General features: G+C 38.6%; 1 protein-coding gene across 1 annotated transcript in view; it reads left to right on the top strand.

Annotated features, from left to right (window-relative positions):
- MCRIP2 (MAPK regulated corepressor interacting protein 2) overlaps positions 1 to 12863 on the top strand; it is a 17561-nt gene extending 4698 nt beyond the window's left edge. Inside the window, exons 3-5 of the mRNA XM_053695176.1 lie at positions 8242 to 8366; positions 10871 to 10966; positions 12083 to 12863. Coding sequence (XP_053551151.1) covers positions 8242 to 8366; positions 10871 to 10966; positions 12083 to 12153 — 292 coding nt within the window. The 3' untranslated portion in view covers positions 12154 to 12863. The remainder of the gene's footprint in view (positions 1 to 8241; positions 8367 to 10870; positions 10967 to 12082) is intronic.
- The last annotated feature ends 3218 nt before the right edge of the window (positions 12864 to 16081 follow it).

Genomic DNA, 16081 nt, shown 5'->3' with positions numbered 1-16081 from the left:
TATTGCAAAGTTGTTTCATTATGCTTAATTAAACATTTTATATTAAAATATCAAGGTGTTCACTGTCCCTTTAAAAGGCCTTAAAGGGACACTGAACCCCAAAATTTTCTTTTGCAATTCAGCTTGAGCATGCAATTTTAAGCAACTTTCTAATTTACTCCTATTATCAAATTTTCTTAATTCTCTTGGTATCTTTATTTCAAAAGCAAGAATGTAAGTTTAGATGCCAGACCATTTCTGGTGAACAACCTGGGCTGTTCTTGCTGATTGGTGGATAAATTCACCCACCAATAAACAAGTGCTATCCAGAGTTCTGAACCAATAATTGGCTGACTCCCTAGCTTAGATGCCTTCTTTTTCAAATAAAGATAGCAAGAGAACGAATAAAATTGATAATAGGAGTAAATTAGAATGTTGCTTAAAATTGGATGCTCTATCTGAATCACAAAAGAAAAAAATTGGTTTCAGTGTTTCCACCTCTTAGCCAATAGCTGTGTGGGCTATCTGGCTTGGAGTCAGTTGGCGCACATGGCTATAAGAGGTGGAAGCATCACCTCACAGAAAAATATAATTCTGCTGTGGGCTGCCTGAGCAGCTCAGTGCGGCGAACACTTTAGACAAATAAAAGAGCTTTCAGCATGAAGTATTTTATACTTCATGACTGAAAGTCCCCTTTATTTGTTTCAATGGTAAATCCTAGCATTTCACAAATGCTAGGATTTACAATCACTTTAACCCCTTCCCTACTAGGTTTTTTAAGAAAACCTAGTAGGGAAGGGAATTAAAAAAAAAAAAAAAAAGAATTTACAGCATTTTTGCTATCACTCCCATTAAACAGAAATAGAGCCTTTGTTGTTGTTTTTTTTATTTACCTATCAAAACTATATCGCCTAGATTTAGAGTTTTGCGGCCAAAGGGGTGCGTTAGCTACGCATGTTTCCCCCCCCCCCCCCCCCGCACCTTTTAAATAATGCTGGTATTTAGAGTTCTCTGAAGGGCTGCGTTAGGCTCCAAAAAGGGAGTGTAGAGCATAAAAAAACTTGTGCACAATATCCCCATAGGAAACAATGGGGCAGTTTGAGCTGCAAAAAAACCTTAGGAGCGTTAAGCTCCTAATGCAGCCCCATTGTTTCCTATGGGGAAACACTTCCGAAGTCTGCACCTAACACCCTAACCTTACACTTATTAACCCCTAATCTGCCACCCCCGCTATCGCTGACCCCTGCATATTATTATTAACCCCTAATCTGCCGCTCCGTACACCGCCACCACCTACATTATACCTATGTACCCCTAATCTGCTGCCCCTAACACCGCCGACCCCTATATTATATTTATTAACCCCTAATCTGCCCCCCCAATGTCACCGCTACCTTACCTAATCTGCCGACCAGACCTCGCCGCCACTATAATAAATGTATTAACCCCTAAACCGCCTCACTCACTCCTCGCAAACCCTATAATAAATAGTATTAACCCCTAATCTGCCCTCCCTAACATCTGCGACACCTAACTTCAAGTATTAACCCCTAATCTGCCAACCGGACCTTGCTGCTACTCTAATAAATGTATTAACCCCTAAAGCTAAGTCTAACCCTAACCCTAACACCCCCCTAAATTAAATATAATTTTAATCTAACAAAATAAATTATTTCTTATTAAATAAATTAATCCTATTTAAAGCTAAATACTTACCTGTAAAATAAACCTTAATATAACGAATAATTATATTGTAGCTATTTTAGGATTTATATTTATTTTACAGGCAACTTTGTATTTATTTTAACTAGGTACAATAGCTATTAAATAGTTATTAACTATTTAATAGCTACCTAGTTAAAATAATTACAAAATTACCTGTAAAATAAATCCTAACCTAAGTTACAATTAAACCTAACACTACACTATCAATAAATAAATTAAATAAATTAACTACAATTACCTACAATTAAATCAACTAAACTAAATTACACACAAAAAAAAAACGATTACAAGAATTTTAAACTAATTACACCTACTCTAAGCCCCCTAAAAAAATAACAAAGCCTCCCAAAATAAAAAAATACCCAGGTACAATGTGTGCTGGGTATAATGTGTGTTAGGCACAGAGAGTGCTGGTTATAGTGTGTGCTAGGTTTAGCTTGTGTTAGGTATAACGTGTGCTAGGCACAGTGTGTGCTGGGTGCAGTGTGTGCTGGGTGCAGTGTGTGCTAGGTGCAATGCGTGCTAGGTGCAATGTGCGCTAGGTGCAACGAGTGCTAGGTTTAGTGTGTGCTAGACACAATGAGGGCTAGGTAAAGTGGGTACTAAGTATAGCGTGTACTAGGTACAAGGTGCATCTTATTTGTCTTTGGAATTTGTTGTTACCTGTACCATAAGATGTTGACTGAACCTGCTCTTTAATTTACTTGGACAAATCCATTAATACATTTTGCTGCAACTTATCATGACTTGATCTTTGGAGCATTTAATTTATACGTACCACCTCCCCCCCCCTCCCATATTTAGAGCCCACATCAGGGTTCAATCTTGGTGAACTATTTTCAGCACAAATTCCTGCAATTTACTTATGTTGTATCAATGTTCTGTAAGCTATTGCAACCGTACCTGTGTGTCCGATCCTTTCGTTTGTGTATGTTTGAACAGGGGTCCTGCGTGTCCCCAAGTGTTATCTTTCATATTAAAACCGAATAAAAATTAATTAAAAAAAAAAAAAAAATGCCCTACCCTATTCTAAAATAAAAAATTAACATCTCTATTACCTTACCAGCCCTTAAAAGGGCTTTTTGCGGGGCATGCCCCAAAGAAATCAGCTCTTTTGCCTGTAAAAAAAAACATACAATACCCCCCCCAACATTACAACCCACCACCCATATACCCCTACTCTAACCCACCCAAATCCCCCTTAAAAAACCTAACACTAAACCCCTGAAGATCTCCCTACCTTGTATTCACCCAGCCGGGTATCACCGATCCGTCCAGAAGAGGGTCCGAAGTCTTCATCCTATCCGGCCAGAAGAGGTCCTCCAGAGGGTCCGAAGTCTTCATCCAGGCGGCATCTTCTATCTTCTTCCATCCGGAGCGGAGCGGTTCCATCTTGAAGCAGCCGACGCGTAGCCATCCTTCCTCACCGACGGACTAACGACGAATGAAGGTTCCTTTAAATGACGTCATCCAAGATGGCGTCCCTCAAATTCTGATTGGCTGATAGGATTCTATCAGCCAATCGGAATTAAGGTAGGAAAAATCTGATTGGCTGATTGAATCAGCCAATCAGATTCAAGTTCAATCCGATTGGCTGATTAGATCAGCCAATCAGATTGAGCTCGCATTCTATTGGCTGTTCCGATCAGCCAATAGAATGCAAGCTCAATCTGATTGGCTGATCCTATCAGCCAATCGGAATTCGAGGGACCCATCTTGGATGACGTCATTTAAAGGAACTTTCATTCGTCGTTAGTCCGTCGGTGAGGAAGGATGGCTCCGCGTCGGCTGCTTCAAAATGGACCCGCTCTGCTCCGGATGGAAGAAGATAGAAGATGCCGCCTGGATGAAGACTTCCGACCTTCTAGAGGACCTCCTCTGGCCGGATAAGATGAAGACTTCGGACCCTCTGGAGGACATCTTCTGGCCGGATAGGATGAAGACTTCGGACCCTCTTCTGGACGGATCGGTGATACCCGGCTGGGTGAATACAAGGTAGGGAGATCTTCAGGGGCTTAGTGTTAGGTTTTTTAAGGGGGGTTTGGGTGGGTTAGAGTAGGGGTATGTGGGTGGTGGGTTGTAATGTTGGGGGGGGGTATTTTATGTTTTTTTTACAGGCAAAAGAGCTGATTTTCTTTGGGGCATGCCCCGCAAAAAGCCCTTTTAAGGGCTGGTAAGGTAATAGAGCTGTTAACTTTTTATTTTACAATAGGGTAGGGCATTTTTTTATTTTGGGGGGCTTTGTTATTTTTTTAGGGGGCTTAGAGTAGGTGTAATTAGTTTAAAATTCTTGTAATTTTTTTTTTGTAATTTAGTGTTTTTTTTTTTTGTAATTTAGTTTAGTTGATTTAATTGTAGGTAATTGTAGTTAATTTATTTAATTTATTTATTGATAGTGTAGTGTTAGGTTTAACTTAGGTTAGGATTTATTTTACAGGTAATTTTGTAATTATTTTAACTAGGTAGCTATTAAATAGTTAATAACTATTTAATAGCTATTGTACCTAGTTAAAATAAATACAAAGTTGCCTGTAAAATAAATATAAATCCTAAAATAGCTACAATATAATTATTCGTTATATTGTAGCTATATTAGGGTTTATTTTACAGGTAAGTATTTAGCTTTAAATAGGATTAATTTATTTAATAAGAAATAATTTATTTCGTTAGATTAAAATTATATTTAATTTAGGGGGGTGTTAGGGTTAGGGTTAGACTTAGCTTTAGGGGTTAATACATTTATTAGAGTAGCGGCGAGGTCCGGTCGGCAGATTAGGGGTTAATAAGTGTAGGTAGGTAGCGGCGACGTTGGGGGGGGCAGATTAGGGGTCAATAAATATTATGTAGGTGTCAGCGGTGTTAGGGGCAGCAGATTAGGGGTTTATAGGGATAATGTAGGTGGCAGCGGTGTCTGGTCGGCATATTAGGGGTTAAAAAAATGTATTAGCGTGGCTGTGATGTGGGGGGACCTCGGTTTAGGGGTACATAGGTAGTTTATGGGTGTTAGTGTACTTTAGAGCACAGTAGTTAAGAGCTTTATAAACCGGCGTTAGCCCATAAAGCTCTTAACTCCTGACCTTTTTCTGCGGCTGGAGTCTTGTCGGTAGAGGCTCTACCGCTCACTTCAGCCAAGACTCTTAATACCAGCATTAGGAAGATCCCATTGAAAAGATAGGATACGCAATTGGCGTAAGGGGATCTGCGGTATGGAAAAGTCGCAGCTGGAAAGTGAGCGTTAGACCCTTTCCTGACTGACTCTAAATACCAGCGGGCAGTAAAAAGCAGCGTTAGGACCTCTTAACGCTGGTTTTGACGGCAAACGCAGAACTCTAAATCTAGGCGTATGTTTTTTAAGTAGGCAACCCAAGGTATTGATCTAGGTCCATTTTGGTATATTTGATGCCACCATTTTGCTGCCAAATGTGATCATATTTAAAAAAATGTTTACTTTTTCACAAAAATTGGGTTTCTTACTGAAATTATTTATATACCACTTGTGCAATCACGATACAAATGGTTGTAAAAGCTTCTCTGGAATCCTTTTTGCTCAGAAATAGCAGACACATATGGCTTTGCCATTGGCTTTTGGTAATTAGAAGGCCGCTAATTGCAGCTGTGCCCTATTCATGGGTCAAGTCCTACAAAAAAAAGTGTGGGAACTCACCAAGACTTCCACCCCCTCACAATTAATATTGTTTTATACACACACACACACACTGTATTTATATGTATATAATCTATACACTAGAGCCTCACACACTTAAGGTGCAATAGTCCAATTTCTGCTGAGGGGACTAAATAACCTAAGAGCAAGCCACATTGTTTACATTGCACCGTATTTTACAAATACTTACCTTCTTCTCCTGAAACACCGGATCGCTGATCGCCCCGCCTGCTTCTTCCTGCTGTACTAACACAGCAATGACGAAACCGTCTTCCTCCAATCACGGCGTGGCCTCACCAGATGAACGCTCCTGGGGGAGAAGCCGTGATTGGAGAAAGCAGATTTCATCATTGCTGACTAAGTACAGAGGAGCTGCAGGCTTGGGATCGGCGATCCGGCGTTTCAGGAAAAGAAGGTAAGTACTTGTAAAATCCGGTGCAATGTAAACTTTCATGAATGAAAGTGCCCCTGTTTTTAATAGTTTTTTTAAAAAACGGGCACTGATTCATGAAAGTTGACATTCACTTAAACTATCGGGAATGAGACTAACCAGGCACTCAACCCCAGGGCCCAGATATAAAGTGTGTTCCTTCTGAAATGAAAAAAAGTGATATTGTCCGAGATAATGGGCCCTTCTTAAACTATAACTACCCAATATTAGGACAGGTCACATGGGCAGGTTCTCTTATGCGCTAATTTTCAGGAAAGGAGCAATAAGGATTCCTGGTCACACACTTTAACATTAAAGCTCATGCTGCACATAGGCAGCTTGATGTGTTCCCTGTAAAAGTGCTGGATCAGATCTAGTATTTACTTTGGTGAGAGGTAGAGATATGCATTCGTTTTTGGACAATTCGTCACAAAAATGGGACTTTTGTTTTCGAAAACAAAAAATCTGAAGGAATGCACCAACAAAAATGAAAGAAAACAAAAAATTCTGACGGAAATTGTCAGTTATCATTCGTTAAGGGTTAAATACTTAACTGCGAGCTGGAGAGCGCGCTGACCAAATTCCCTTCTTGCCAGAGTTCTGGCCGCGCTAAACAGGAGGCTTAAAGTTAGTGCAGGTCCTGGTAAGAAAGAGCATTAAGCCAGGAGCACGGGCAGCCGAGGCTCTGGCAAGAAGAGGATTGGGTAAGCGCGCTCTTCACAGCGCATTAAAGGGATGGTAAACACCAACAATGTTATTGTTTAAAAAGATAGATAATCCCTTTATTTACCATTCCCCAGTTTTGCATAACCAACACTGTTATATTAATAGACTTTTTCCCTCTGTAATTACCTTGTATCTAAGCTTCTGCTGACTGCCTCCTTATCTCAGTTCTTTTGACAGACTTGCATTTCAGGCAATTAGTGCTGACTCTTAAATAACTCCGCCTGCGTGAGCACAATGTTATCTATATGAAACACATGAACTAAAGCCCTCTAGCTGTGTAATCCTGTCAAATGCATTCAGATAAGAGGCAGACTTCAAGGGTTTAGAAATTAGCATATGAGCCTACCTAGGTTTAGCTTTCAATTAAAGGGACACTGAACCCATATTTTTTCTTTCATGATTCAGATAGAGTATGTAATTGTAAGCAACTTTCTAATTTACTTCTATTATCAATTTTTCTTCATTCTCTTGCAATCTTTATTTGAAAAGAAGGCATCTCAGCTAAGGAGCCAGCAAATTGTGGGTTCAGAACCATGGACAGCACTTGTTTAAAGGTGCTGTCCAATCAGCAAGGACAACCCAGGTTGTTCACCTAAAATGGGCCGGCATCTAAACTTACATTCTTGCTTTTCAAATTAACATAACAAGAAAATGAAGACAATTTGATAATAGGAGTAAATTAGAAAGCTGCTTAAAATTGCATGCTCTATCTGAATCACAAAAGATTTTTTTTGGCTACAGTGTCCCTTTAAGAATAACAAGAGAAGTAAGCAAATTTGATGATAAAAGTAAATTAGAACGTTGTTTAAAATGACATGCCCTATATGAATCATTAAAGTTTAATTTGCACTTTACTATACCTGTAGCTTCAAAACAGTTACATTCATTAGAGGATTCCAAAACTTTCTTTTTTTTTGTCTACACCGTGACAACAAATTTAAATTACCAAACATGCATGTATTATAAATTACGTATTTTTATATTCCAACGATGTTTCTCTGTCATATAAAATTATTTTTTTTAATTTCTCAGATGACGTCGTTCAAGACAACCCTCTAAAATAGGCCGTGCACTGTCTAAATCCATTTCCAATCCAATCTCGATGTTTTGCATATAATTAAGGGACTATTTCGTCACCCTGCGCATGCGTATTGTGATCTATAGATTTGCGCATGCGCATACCCCCTCCATGATACCACAATTACAGCCGGTCTGCTGTATATACTCCGCCATTATGATAACCTGGGTTATCGGTCAGGGTTGGAGGATTGAAATGTATAGCCAGCGGTGGGTTTGGAAATAGTTTGATTTTCGGAATGGGATTTCACATAAATGGTACTTCTTTGAAACTACAAGTAAATTACAAAATAAATGATAATATATTGATATTGCGATTGCAGGAACAATTTTTTGGGGGTTTAGTGTCCCTTTAATGAAAACAAATGTAAATGTTTAACAAAAATTTTGATTTTCATTTCGTTTTAAACTAAACTAAAACCGAATAGAGCAGGCAACGAATGTTCAGAGAAACTAATTTCCTCAAATATCCAAAAGGAACATTTTTTTTGGCCTGCGCATGTCTAGTGAGAGGGTAAAATAAAAAATGCCTTAGCTGGCAAAGTGTTGTCAGGCTAAATAAAGGTTGTGCCAAACCAAGAATATAATTCACGTTTAATAAAAATGGTAAATGTATAATTTCTTTCTTCATTCTCTATAGTAACCCAGTTCCTAAATTAGTGTTTAATCGTGTGAATGGGAAACGTTCCCAGACTTCAGGCCGTGCCCAGGAGGAAGAAGTTTACACACTGGAACATGAAGAGAATGTTCGTTTTGTTTACCAAGGTGAGTACAAACACTGACTTAAAGGGACAGTATACAACGATTTTCCTATAACTGCATGTAATAGACACTACTATAAAGAAGAATATGTGCAGATACTGATATAAAAATCCAGTGTAATACATTTTAAAACTTACTTAGAAGCTCCCAGTTTAGAGCTGTTGGTGAGGGTTAGGCTGGGGACACCCACTGAAAGGGGCTGGAATGACAAAAAGAGCAGACCCCCCCCCCCCCCTTCATATGAAACGACAGATAACATACTCAGGAGCAAGCAGAAGTCTGTAGACATCAGTATACATCTGATACTTTGGGGCTTGGTTATGAGTCTGAAAATCAGCACAATGTTATTAAAAAAATAAGCAAAACTATACATTGTTACAGAAACACTCCCATATGGGCTATATAAATGGATCGTTTACAAAACATTTATGCAAAGAAAAATCTAGTGTACAATGTCCCTTTAATAAATTGGCATTACCTTCTCATAGGGTACCTGGTATTTCATGATTGCCCCTGGTCTGTGCCTCTCTCTCACCCTCAGAGCTTACAGTCAAATATTCATAAAGCATGCAATTTTAAACAAATTTCTAATGAACTTCTATGATAACATTTTTTGTTTCCTTTGGTATCTTTTGTTGAAAAGCAGGGATGTGAGCTCAGGAGTGTGCACGTATCTGGCGCACTATATGGCAGCAGTTTTGCAAAAAATGTATCCATTTACAAGAGCCCCAGATGGCAGCCCTATTTCCTACCATGTAGTGCTCCAGACAGCTACCTAAGTATCTCTTCAACAAAGAATACCAGGGTGATGATTATTTGATAATAAAAGTAAATTTGAAACTTTAAAAAAAAAAAAATAATGTATGCTCTGTTTTAATCACAAAATATGTTTTGGGGGGTTTCATACCCCTTTAACTATACTAGATTAGACAGATGAGTTGTGGTTGTTTTTATTATCTGGTTATATTACTGGGTACTTTGAGGTTAATAATCTTAAACTTGCCTTAAGGAGCATTACTCGCTAGACTAGATCTGGTGGGACCTGCTTTCAGCTAAAAATTTGTGTCGTTAGAGACATATTGTTTTGCAGTTGATACAAAATTGTTATGTAAGGCAATTAGGTCATTGCAGGATGAAAATGCTTTTCAAGGGGATTTACAAACATTTAGAAGAATGGGCAGATAAATGGAAAATGAGATTTAATACTGGAAAATGCAATGTATAATTTAAATGGGACTAGACAACAAAACAGAGGAGGAAAGGGATTTGGGAGTAGTAATAGATAACAAGCTAAAGATAGGTGCATAATGCAGGGCAGCGGCGTCTAAGGCTAATAAGATACTAGTATGTATTAAACGAGGCATTTATGCAAGGGAGGAAAGCATAATTCTGCCACTATATAAATCCCTGGTAAGACCTCACCTTGAGTATGGAGTGCAGTTCTGGGGACCAATCGCAAAAAAAGACATTCCAGACTTAGAAAAAGTTCAGAGAAGGGTCACAAAACTAAGGGGAATGGAGAATTCGAAAGGACAGTCTATAACGGAATTTGTATAGTTTAAAAATATAGATAATCCCTTTATTACCCACTCCCCAGATTTGCATAACAAACACAGTTATATTAATACACTTTTTACCTCTGTGATTACCTTGTATCTAAGCCTCTGCAGACTGCCCCCTTATTTCAGTTCTTGCATTTTACCCAATCAGTGCTAACTCCATGGTAACTCCACGTGCATGTTATCTATATGGCACACATGAACTAACACCCTCTAGTGGTGAAAAACTGTCAAAATGCATTCAGATAAGGGGCAGCCTTTAAGGTTTTAGAAATTAGCATATGAGCCTACCTAGGTTTAGCTTTCAACTAAGAATACCAAGAGAACAAAGCAAAATTGGTGATAAAAGTAAATTGGAAAGTTGTTTAAAATTACATGCCCTATCTGAATCATAAAAGTTTATTTTGGACTAGACTGTCCCTTTAAGCTATGAGAAGAGGTTAGTCAAACTGGCGCTTGAGAGGTAATACAGAGGTATTACTTTATATAAATATATTCAAGGCCCATATACAGAGACGGCAGGAGCTCTGTTTATTTCAAGAAAATTGTTTGTGACAAGAGGTCACAATTTAAGGTTGGAGGAAAGGAGCTTTAATCTCCAGCAACGGAAACATTTTTTCACTGTAAGAGCAATCAAATTGTGGAACTCATTAGCTATGGAGGCAGTAAATGCCAATACCTTAGATACATTTAAAAATGGTTTAAAAACATTTCTTGCTAGAAACAGAATTCAGGGATATTAGTTTGTGTTAAATCGGTCAGCTTTTTAATGGGACTAATTTAAGCTCAACAGGAGCTTTTATTATAAATAAATTAAGATTTGTTGAAGTGTTTTTTCAACCTCATCTACTTTTGTTACTATATATATCAAGCTGAAATTATTCTTATTGTCTATTTGCATATTACTTTTTTGTGTGTCCCCCCTCATAATGTACTTATTTTATTTAGCCTGGCAGGAAGTACAGAACAAGTTGGAGGAATCCAATCAAAATGGATGTGCCCCACAGCAATACCAAGACCATAGCCCGGATACCGCCCTAAAGAGTAAGATACTCTAGACTGATGTGTGTCACAAGGTTATCTGTAATTGATAAAAGCAATATTAACGGTATATAAGTGCAAAAAAAAATGCTCTTAAAATGTTAATACCCTTTAAAAATTAAATCCTGCAACCAATACAAATCACTTTACTCTGGTGGATTGTATAGTATCTTACACTCTCCTCTATTTTGTATACATGCGTTTCTCTATTAGGGTAATACGCGTTTTGCATATTTTTACACAATCTCACAACCTTTTAGTTTGCAGTAAAAAACAGGCGGGAAAATGTTTACAAAATACCCCAGACCTGGAAAAGAAATTTCAGCTACACCCATGGAACGCCCCTGTTCCACCCCCTTAGGAGAGGCAGGGAAATGAATGTTATAATAAGGAAAAAAAATATGCATAGAATTTTGTATTATAAATACAAATTTCATAGCATTTTTGTACATGTGCAGTATAGTTATATTGTGATTTCTACTGCGCACCTTTAGTTTCGGTGCAAATTAAAATACAACTGAATTTTTTCATAAAATATGATTTTTACACAACCATTTTGAAAATATTTGTAAAGTGATACAAATATAAACTTTTTCTGTGTATTTTTATTTCAATACTGCATTTATTAGTTTAATATAATTTTTAAATTACAATTTTTTGTGTCCCCTACTGTAATATAGCATCACCTGTACATACTTTTAAGCAGGGAGCATCCCTTTGAGAGACACAGTGTTCTAAAAGGTAAACACTGCCTTTTTAGAATTAGGACAGAGGCTTCTTAGTACTGGAGAGATTTCTTATAGAATCTCACAAGCCTAAAGTGCCCTATATGTTTAACCCCTGCAAATTGGTTAAACACATAGTTAAAGTTGGTTCCAGAGCAACAATACACAACTGGGATAGAGCTGAACATATCTGGGGAGCCAATGGCAAGAGATAATTGTGTGTAATCACCAATCACCAGCTAGCTCCTAGTTCGTTGTTGCTGCCCAGGATATGTGCATATGCTTTTCAATCAAGGATAACAAGAGAACAACGTGACATTGTAAAATCTTAAATTGCATGATCTACCTGAATCACAAAGTTTAATTTTGACTTTGATGTCCCCTTCATTTTCAGACTTTGTTCCGATTGACCTAGAGGAGTGGTGGGGACAGCGTTTCCTTGCGAACATTGAAAACTCTGCTTAAAGGAGAGTGTCTGCATCTTTTGCAAAAGGACTTATGACTCTCTCATGCCATCAGGGTATTCTGGTATCTGTAGCATCGTGCACTATTCCTTGAGAGGGAATCCAAAAACTGTGGTGAAGACAATGAAGATGCTATGATGACATTTGCCGCACTTCTGTTTCCGAAAATAACACACGTCCCCCTCTTCTGAGACGGATATGAACACAAAAGTTTTCGGCCTCAAGCCAGAACTAGCAGTGGTGATCTGCTTAATAGGTCAGGGATTTCCACAGCCCTTTGAAGAAGAAGAAAACAACACTACAAGTTGATCTTGGCTACAATCCCAGAATCCTTTTGTGCAGAGGATGTTGGAGACATAGCTAATTGTGGTAAATTTAAGGGCTTTCCTCATTTAGTGGCAAGTCCACTGCTGCAGTAAAGGCACAAGAAATCTTCCCCTCCGTGAGAGATGTATGATTGACAACTGATTATTTGCTTGCTTTGAGTGTTTGAGATGACCAGACTTCCTGTATGCATGGTTCAGTTAATGCGACCGCCCTTTGCGTACCAGAATATGCAGACCTCAGAACCACTGGTTTGACAATGTCTGGAATTCCTGTGAACCAAGGGACACAACACTTCCCCTCTCATCCCTGCCCTTTTTTTATTGGAGGGGTCTGTACAGAGTGGGAAATATCTATTTTTCTAAATAAAGTTGGGTTTTGCCTCAAGTGTCAGCATTTCTGCAAAATCAGCCAAGTTTAAAAGTCTTCAGTAGCCATTTTAACACAATCTGTTGTGATAAATCAGAGGCTTTACATTATAATTTACAATCTACATAAGCACAAGGGGGTGGGGGCAGTTATCATTATTTTAGCTTATACAACTATAGACAAGATTCTAATTTCAAAGAAATTTTAAATAATGTAGAGAAAATCTGCAGGTCAGCATTTGAATACACCTTCAGTAACTAAAAGGGACAGTCTACTTGATTTTTTTATTATTATTTAAAGAGATAGATAACGCCTTTACTATCCATCCCCCAGCTTTGCACAACCAACATTGTTTTAATAACCCCTTTATGACCGCAATGTAACCTGTACGTCGCTGGTCATTAAGGGATTGTCTGGGTATAATAGTGCCCTTCCTCCCTCCTGCAGGCTTGTTAAAATAGCGAGACGGTGCTATTTAAAAACATACCCCCATAGAAAGACCAGCGACGTATAGGGTATGTAACTGGTCATTAAGGGGTTAATATAGTTTATAACCTTTAAACCTCTAAATATCTGTTTCTACGCCTCTGCAGGCAGCCTCTTATCTCAGTACATTTTGTCAGCTTTTCACAGCCAGGCAGTGCTAGTTCATTTGTGTCATATAGATAACATTGTGCTCAATCCAGTGGAGTTATTTATGAAGCAGCACCAATTGGCTAAAATGCAAATTTGTAAATAGCACTGAGATAAGGGGGCAGTCTGATGAGGCTTAGATACAAGGCAATCACAGAGGTAAAATAATTTATGCTTACCTGATAAATGTATTTCTCTTGTAGTGTATCCAGTCCACGGATCATCCATTACTTGTGGGATATTCTCCTTCCCAACAGGAAGTTGCAAGAGGATCACCCACAGCAGAGCTGCTATATAGCTCCTCCCCTCACTGCCATATCCAGTCATTCGACCGAAACAAGCCGAGAAAGGAGAAACCATAGGGTGCAGTGGTGACTGTAGTTTAATTAAAATTTAGACCTGCCTGAAAAGGACAGGGCGGGCCGTGGACTGGATACACTACAAGAGAAATAAATTTATCAGGTAAGCATAAATTATAGTGATGCACCGAAATGGAAATTCTAGACCGAAACCGAATCCGAAAATCCAGGATGGACTTGGCCGAAAACCGAAACTGATACCAAAAATGTGTTTTTTCAAAAAAAATTTTTTAGTTTTTTTTTTTTTTTTGCATAATTAGAGCCAATAAAAAAGCCCACACATTTATTGAAAGTAATACACTAAAATTGGACCAAAATATCTTAAAACAATAATATGCTACACAATAATTTTACCAAGAAAAAAATAAAAAGTAAAAAAATGCAATTTTCGGCCAAAATGTTTCCTAACTTAAAACAATTATAAATATCAATATACTGTATTCTTCATTTAGTTCTATGTAACAGAATCATATTTAACTGTTTTGTTTTTTTTTTACCAATTATCCAAATAAAGTATAGTCCTAGAAAACTCATTATATGCAGAACAGTAAGTCAAGTAATAAACTTAAACAGCAGCTCTAGGCTAGCATCAAATTTGAAACATGCTACACAATAATTTTACCGAAAATAAAAGGCAAAAAACCCGAAAACCGAAATAGCCAAAAAGGCTATTTTCGGCCGAAACTTTCTGCGGCCGAAATTTCAGTGCATCCCTAATAAATTATGTTTTCTCTTGTTAAGTGTATCCAGTCCACAGATCATCCATTACTTGTGGGATACCAATACCAAAGCTAAAGTACACGGATGATGGGAGGGACAAGGCAGGAACTTAAACGGAAGGAACCACTGCCTGTAGAACCTTTCTCCCAAAAACAGCCTCCGAAGAAGCAAAAGTATCAAATTTGTAAAATTTGGAAAAAGTATGAAGCGAAGACCAAGTTGCAGCCTTGCAAATCTGTTCAACAGAGGCCTCATTTTTAAAGGCCCAGGTGGAAGCCACAGCTCTAGTAGAATGAGCTGTAATCCTTTCAGGAGGCTGCTGTCCAGCAGTCTCATAGGCTAAACGGATTATACTCCGAAGCCAAAAAGAAAGAGAGGATGCCAAGGCCTTCTGACCTCTCCTCTGTCCAGAGTAAACAACAAACAGGTTAGATGTTTGGCGAAAATCTTTAGTAGCCTGTAAGTAAAACTTCAAGACACGGACTACGTCTAGATTATGCAAAAGACGTTCCTTCTTTGAAGAAGGATTAGGACATATGGATGGAACAACAATCTCTTGATTGATATTCTTGTTAGAAACCACCTTAGGTAAAAACCCAGGTTTTGTACGCAGAACAACTTTATCTGAATGAAAGATCAGATAAGGAGAATCACAATGTAAGGCAGATAACTCCGAGACTCTTCGAGCCGAGGAAATAGCCATCAGAAAAAGAACTTTCAGAACCAAGTTTAAGCTCCATGGAGGAGCAACAGGTTTAAACACAGGCTTAATTCTAACTAAAGCCTGACAAAATGCCTGAACGTCTGGAACTTCTGCCAGACGCTTGTGTAAAAGAATAGACAGAGCAGAAATCTGTCCCTTTAAAGAACTAGCTGATAATCCTTTGTCCAAACCCTCTTGGAGGAAGGACAATATCCTAGGAATCCTAACCCTACTCCATGAGTAATTTTTGGATTCACACCAATGAAGATATTTACGCCATATCTTGTGGTAAATTTTCCTGGTGACAGGCTTTCGTGCCTGTATTAAGGTATCAATTACTGACTCGGAGAAGCCACGCTTTGATAGGATCAAGCGTTCAATCTCCATGCAGTCAGTCTCAGAGAAAGTAGATTCGGATGATTGAAAGGACCTTGTATTAGAAGGTCTTGTCTCAGAGGCAGAGCCCATGGTGGAAAGGATGACATGTCCACTAGGTCTGCATACCAGGTCCTGCGTGGCCACGCAGGCGCTATCAATATCACCGATGCTCTTTCCTGTTTGATTTTGGCAATCAGACGAGGGAGCAAAGGAAACGGTGGAAACACATAAGCCAGGTTGAAGAAACAAGGCGCTGCTAGAGACGCCATGAGATCCAATTCTGGTTTGCCCCAACGGAGAACCAATTGAGCAAACACCTCCGGATGGAGTTCCCATTCCCCCGGATGAAAAGTCTGATGACTTAGAAAATCCGCCTCCCAGTTCTCTACACCTGGGATATGGATCGCTGACAGGTGGCAAGAGTGAGTCTCTGCCCAGCGAAT

Source organism: Bombina bombina, chromosome 11 (assembly GCF_027579735.1).
Source record: "Bombina bombina isolate aBomBom1 chromosome 11, aBomBom1.pri, whole genome shotgun sequence".
NCBI lineage: Eukaryota > Metazoa > Chordata > Amphibia > Anura > Bombinatoridae > Bombina > Bombina bombina.
This window is presented reverse-complemented; position numbering and strand designations above follow the sequence as displayed.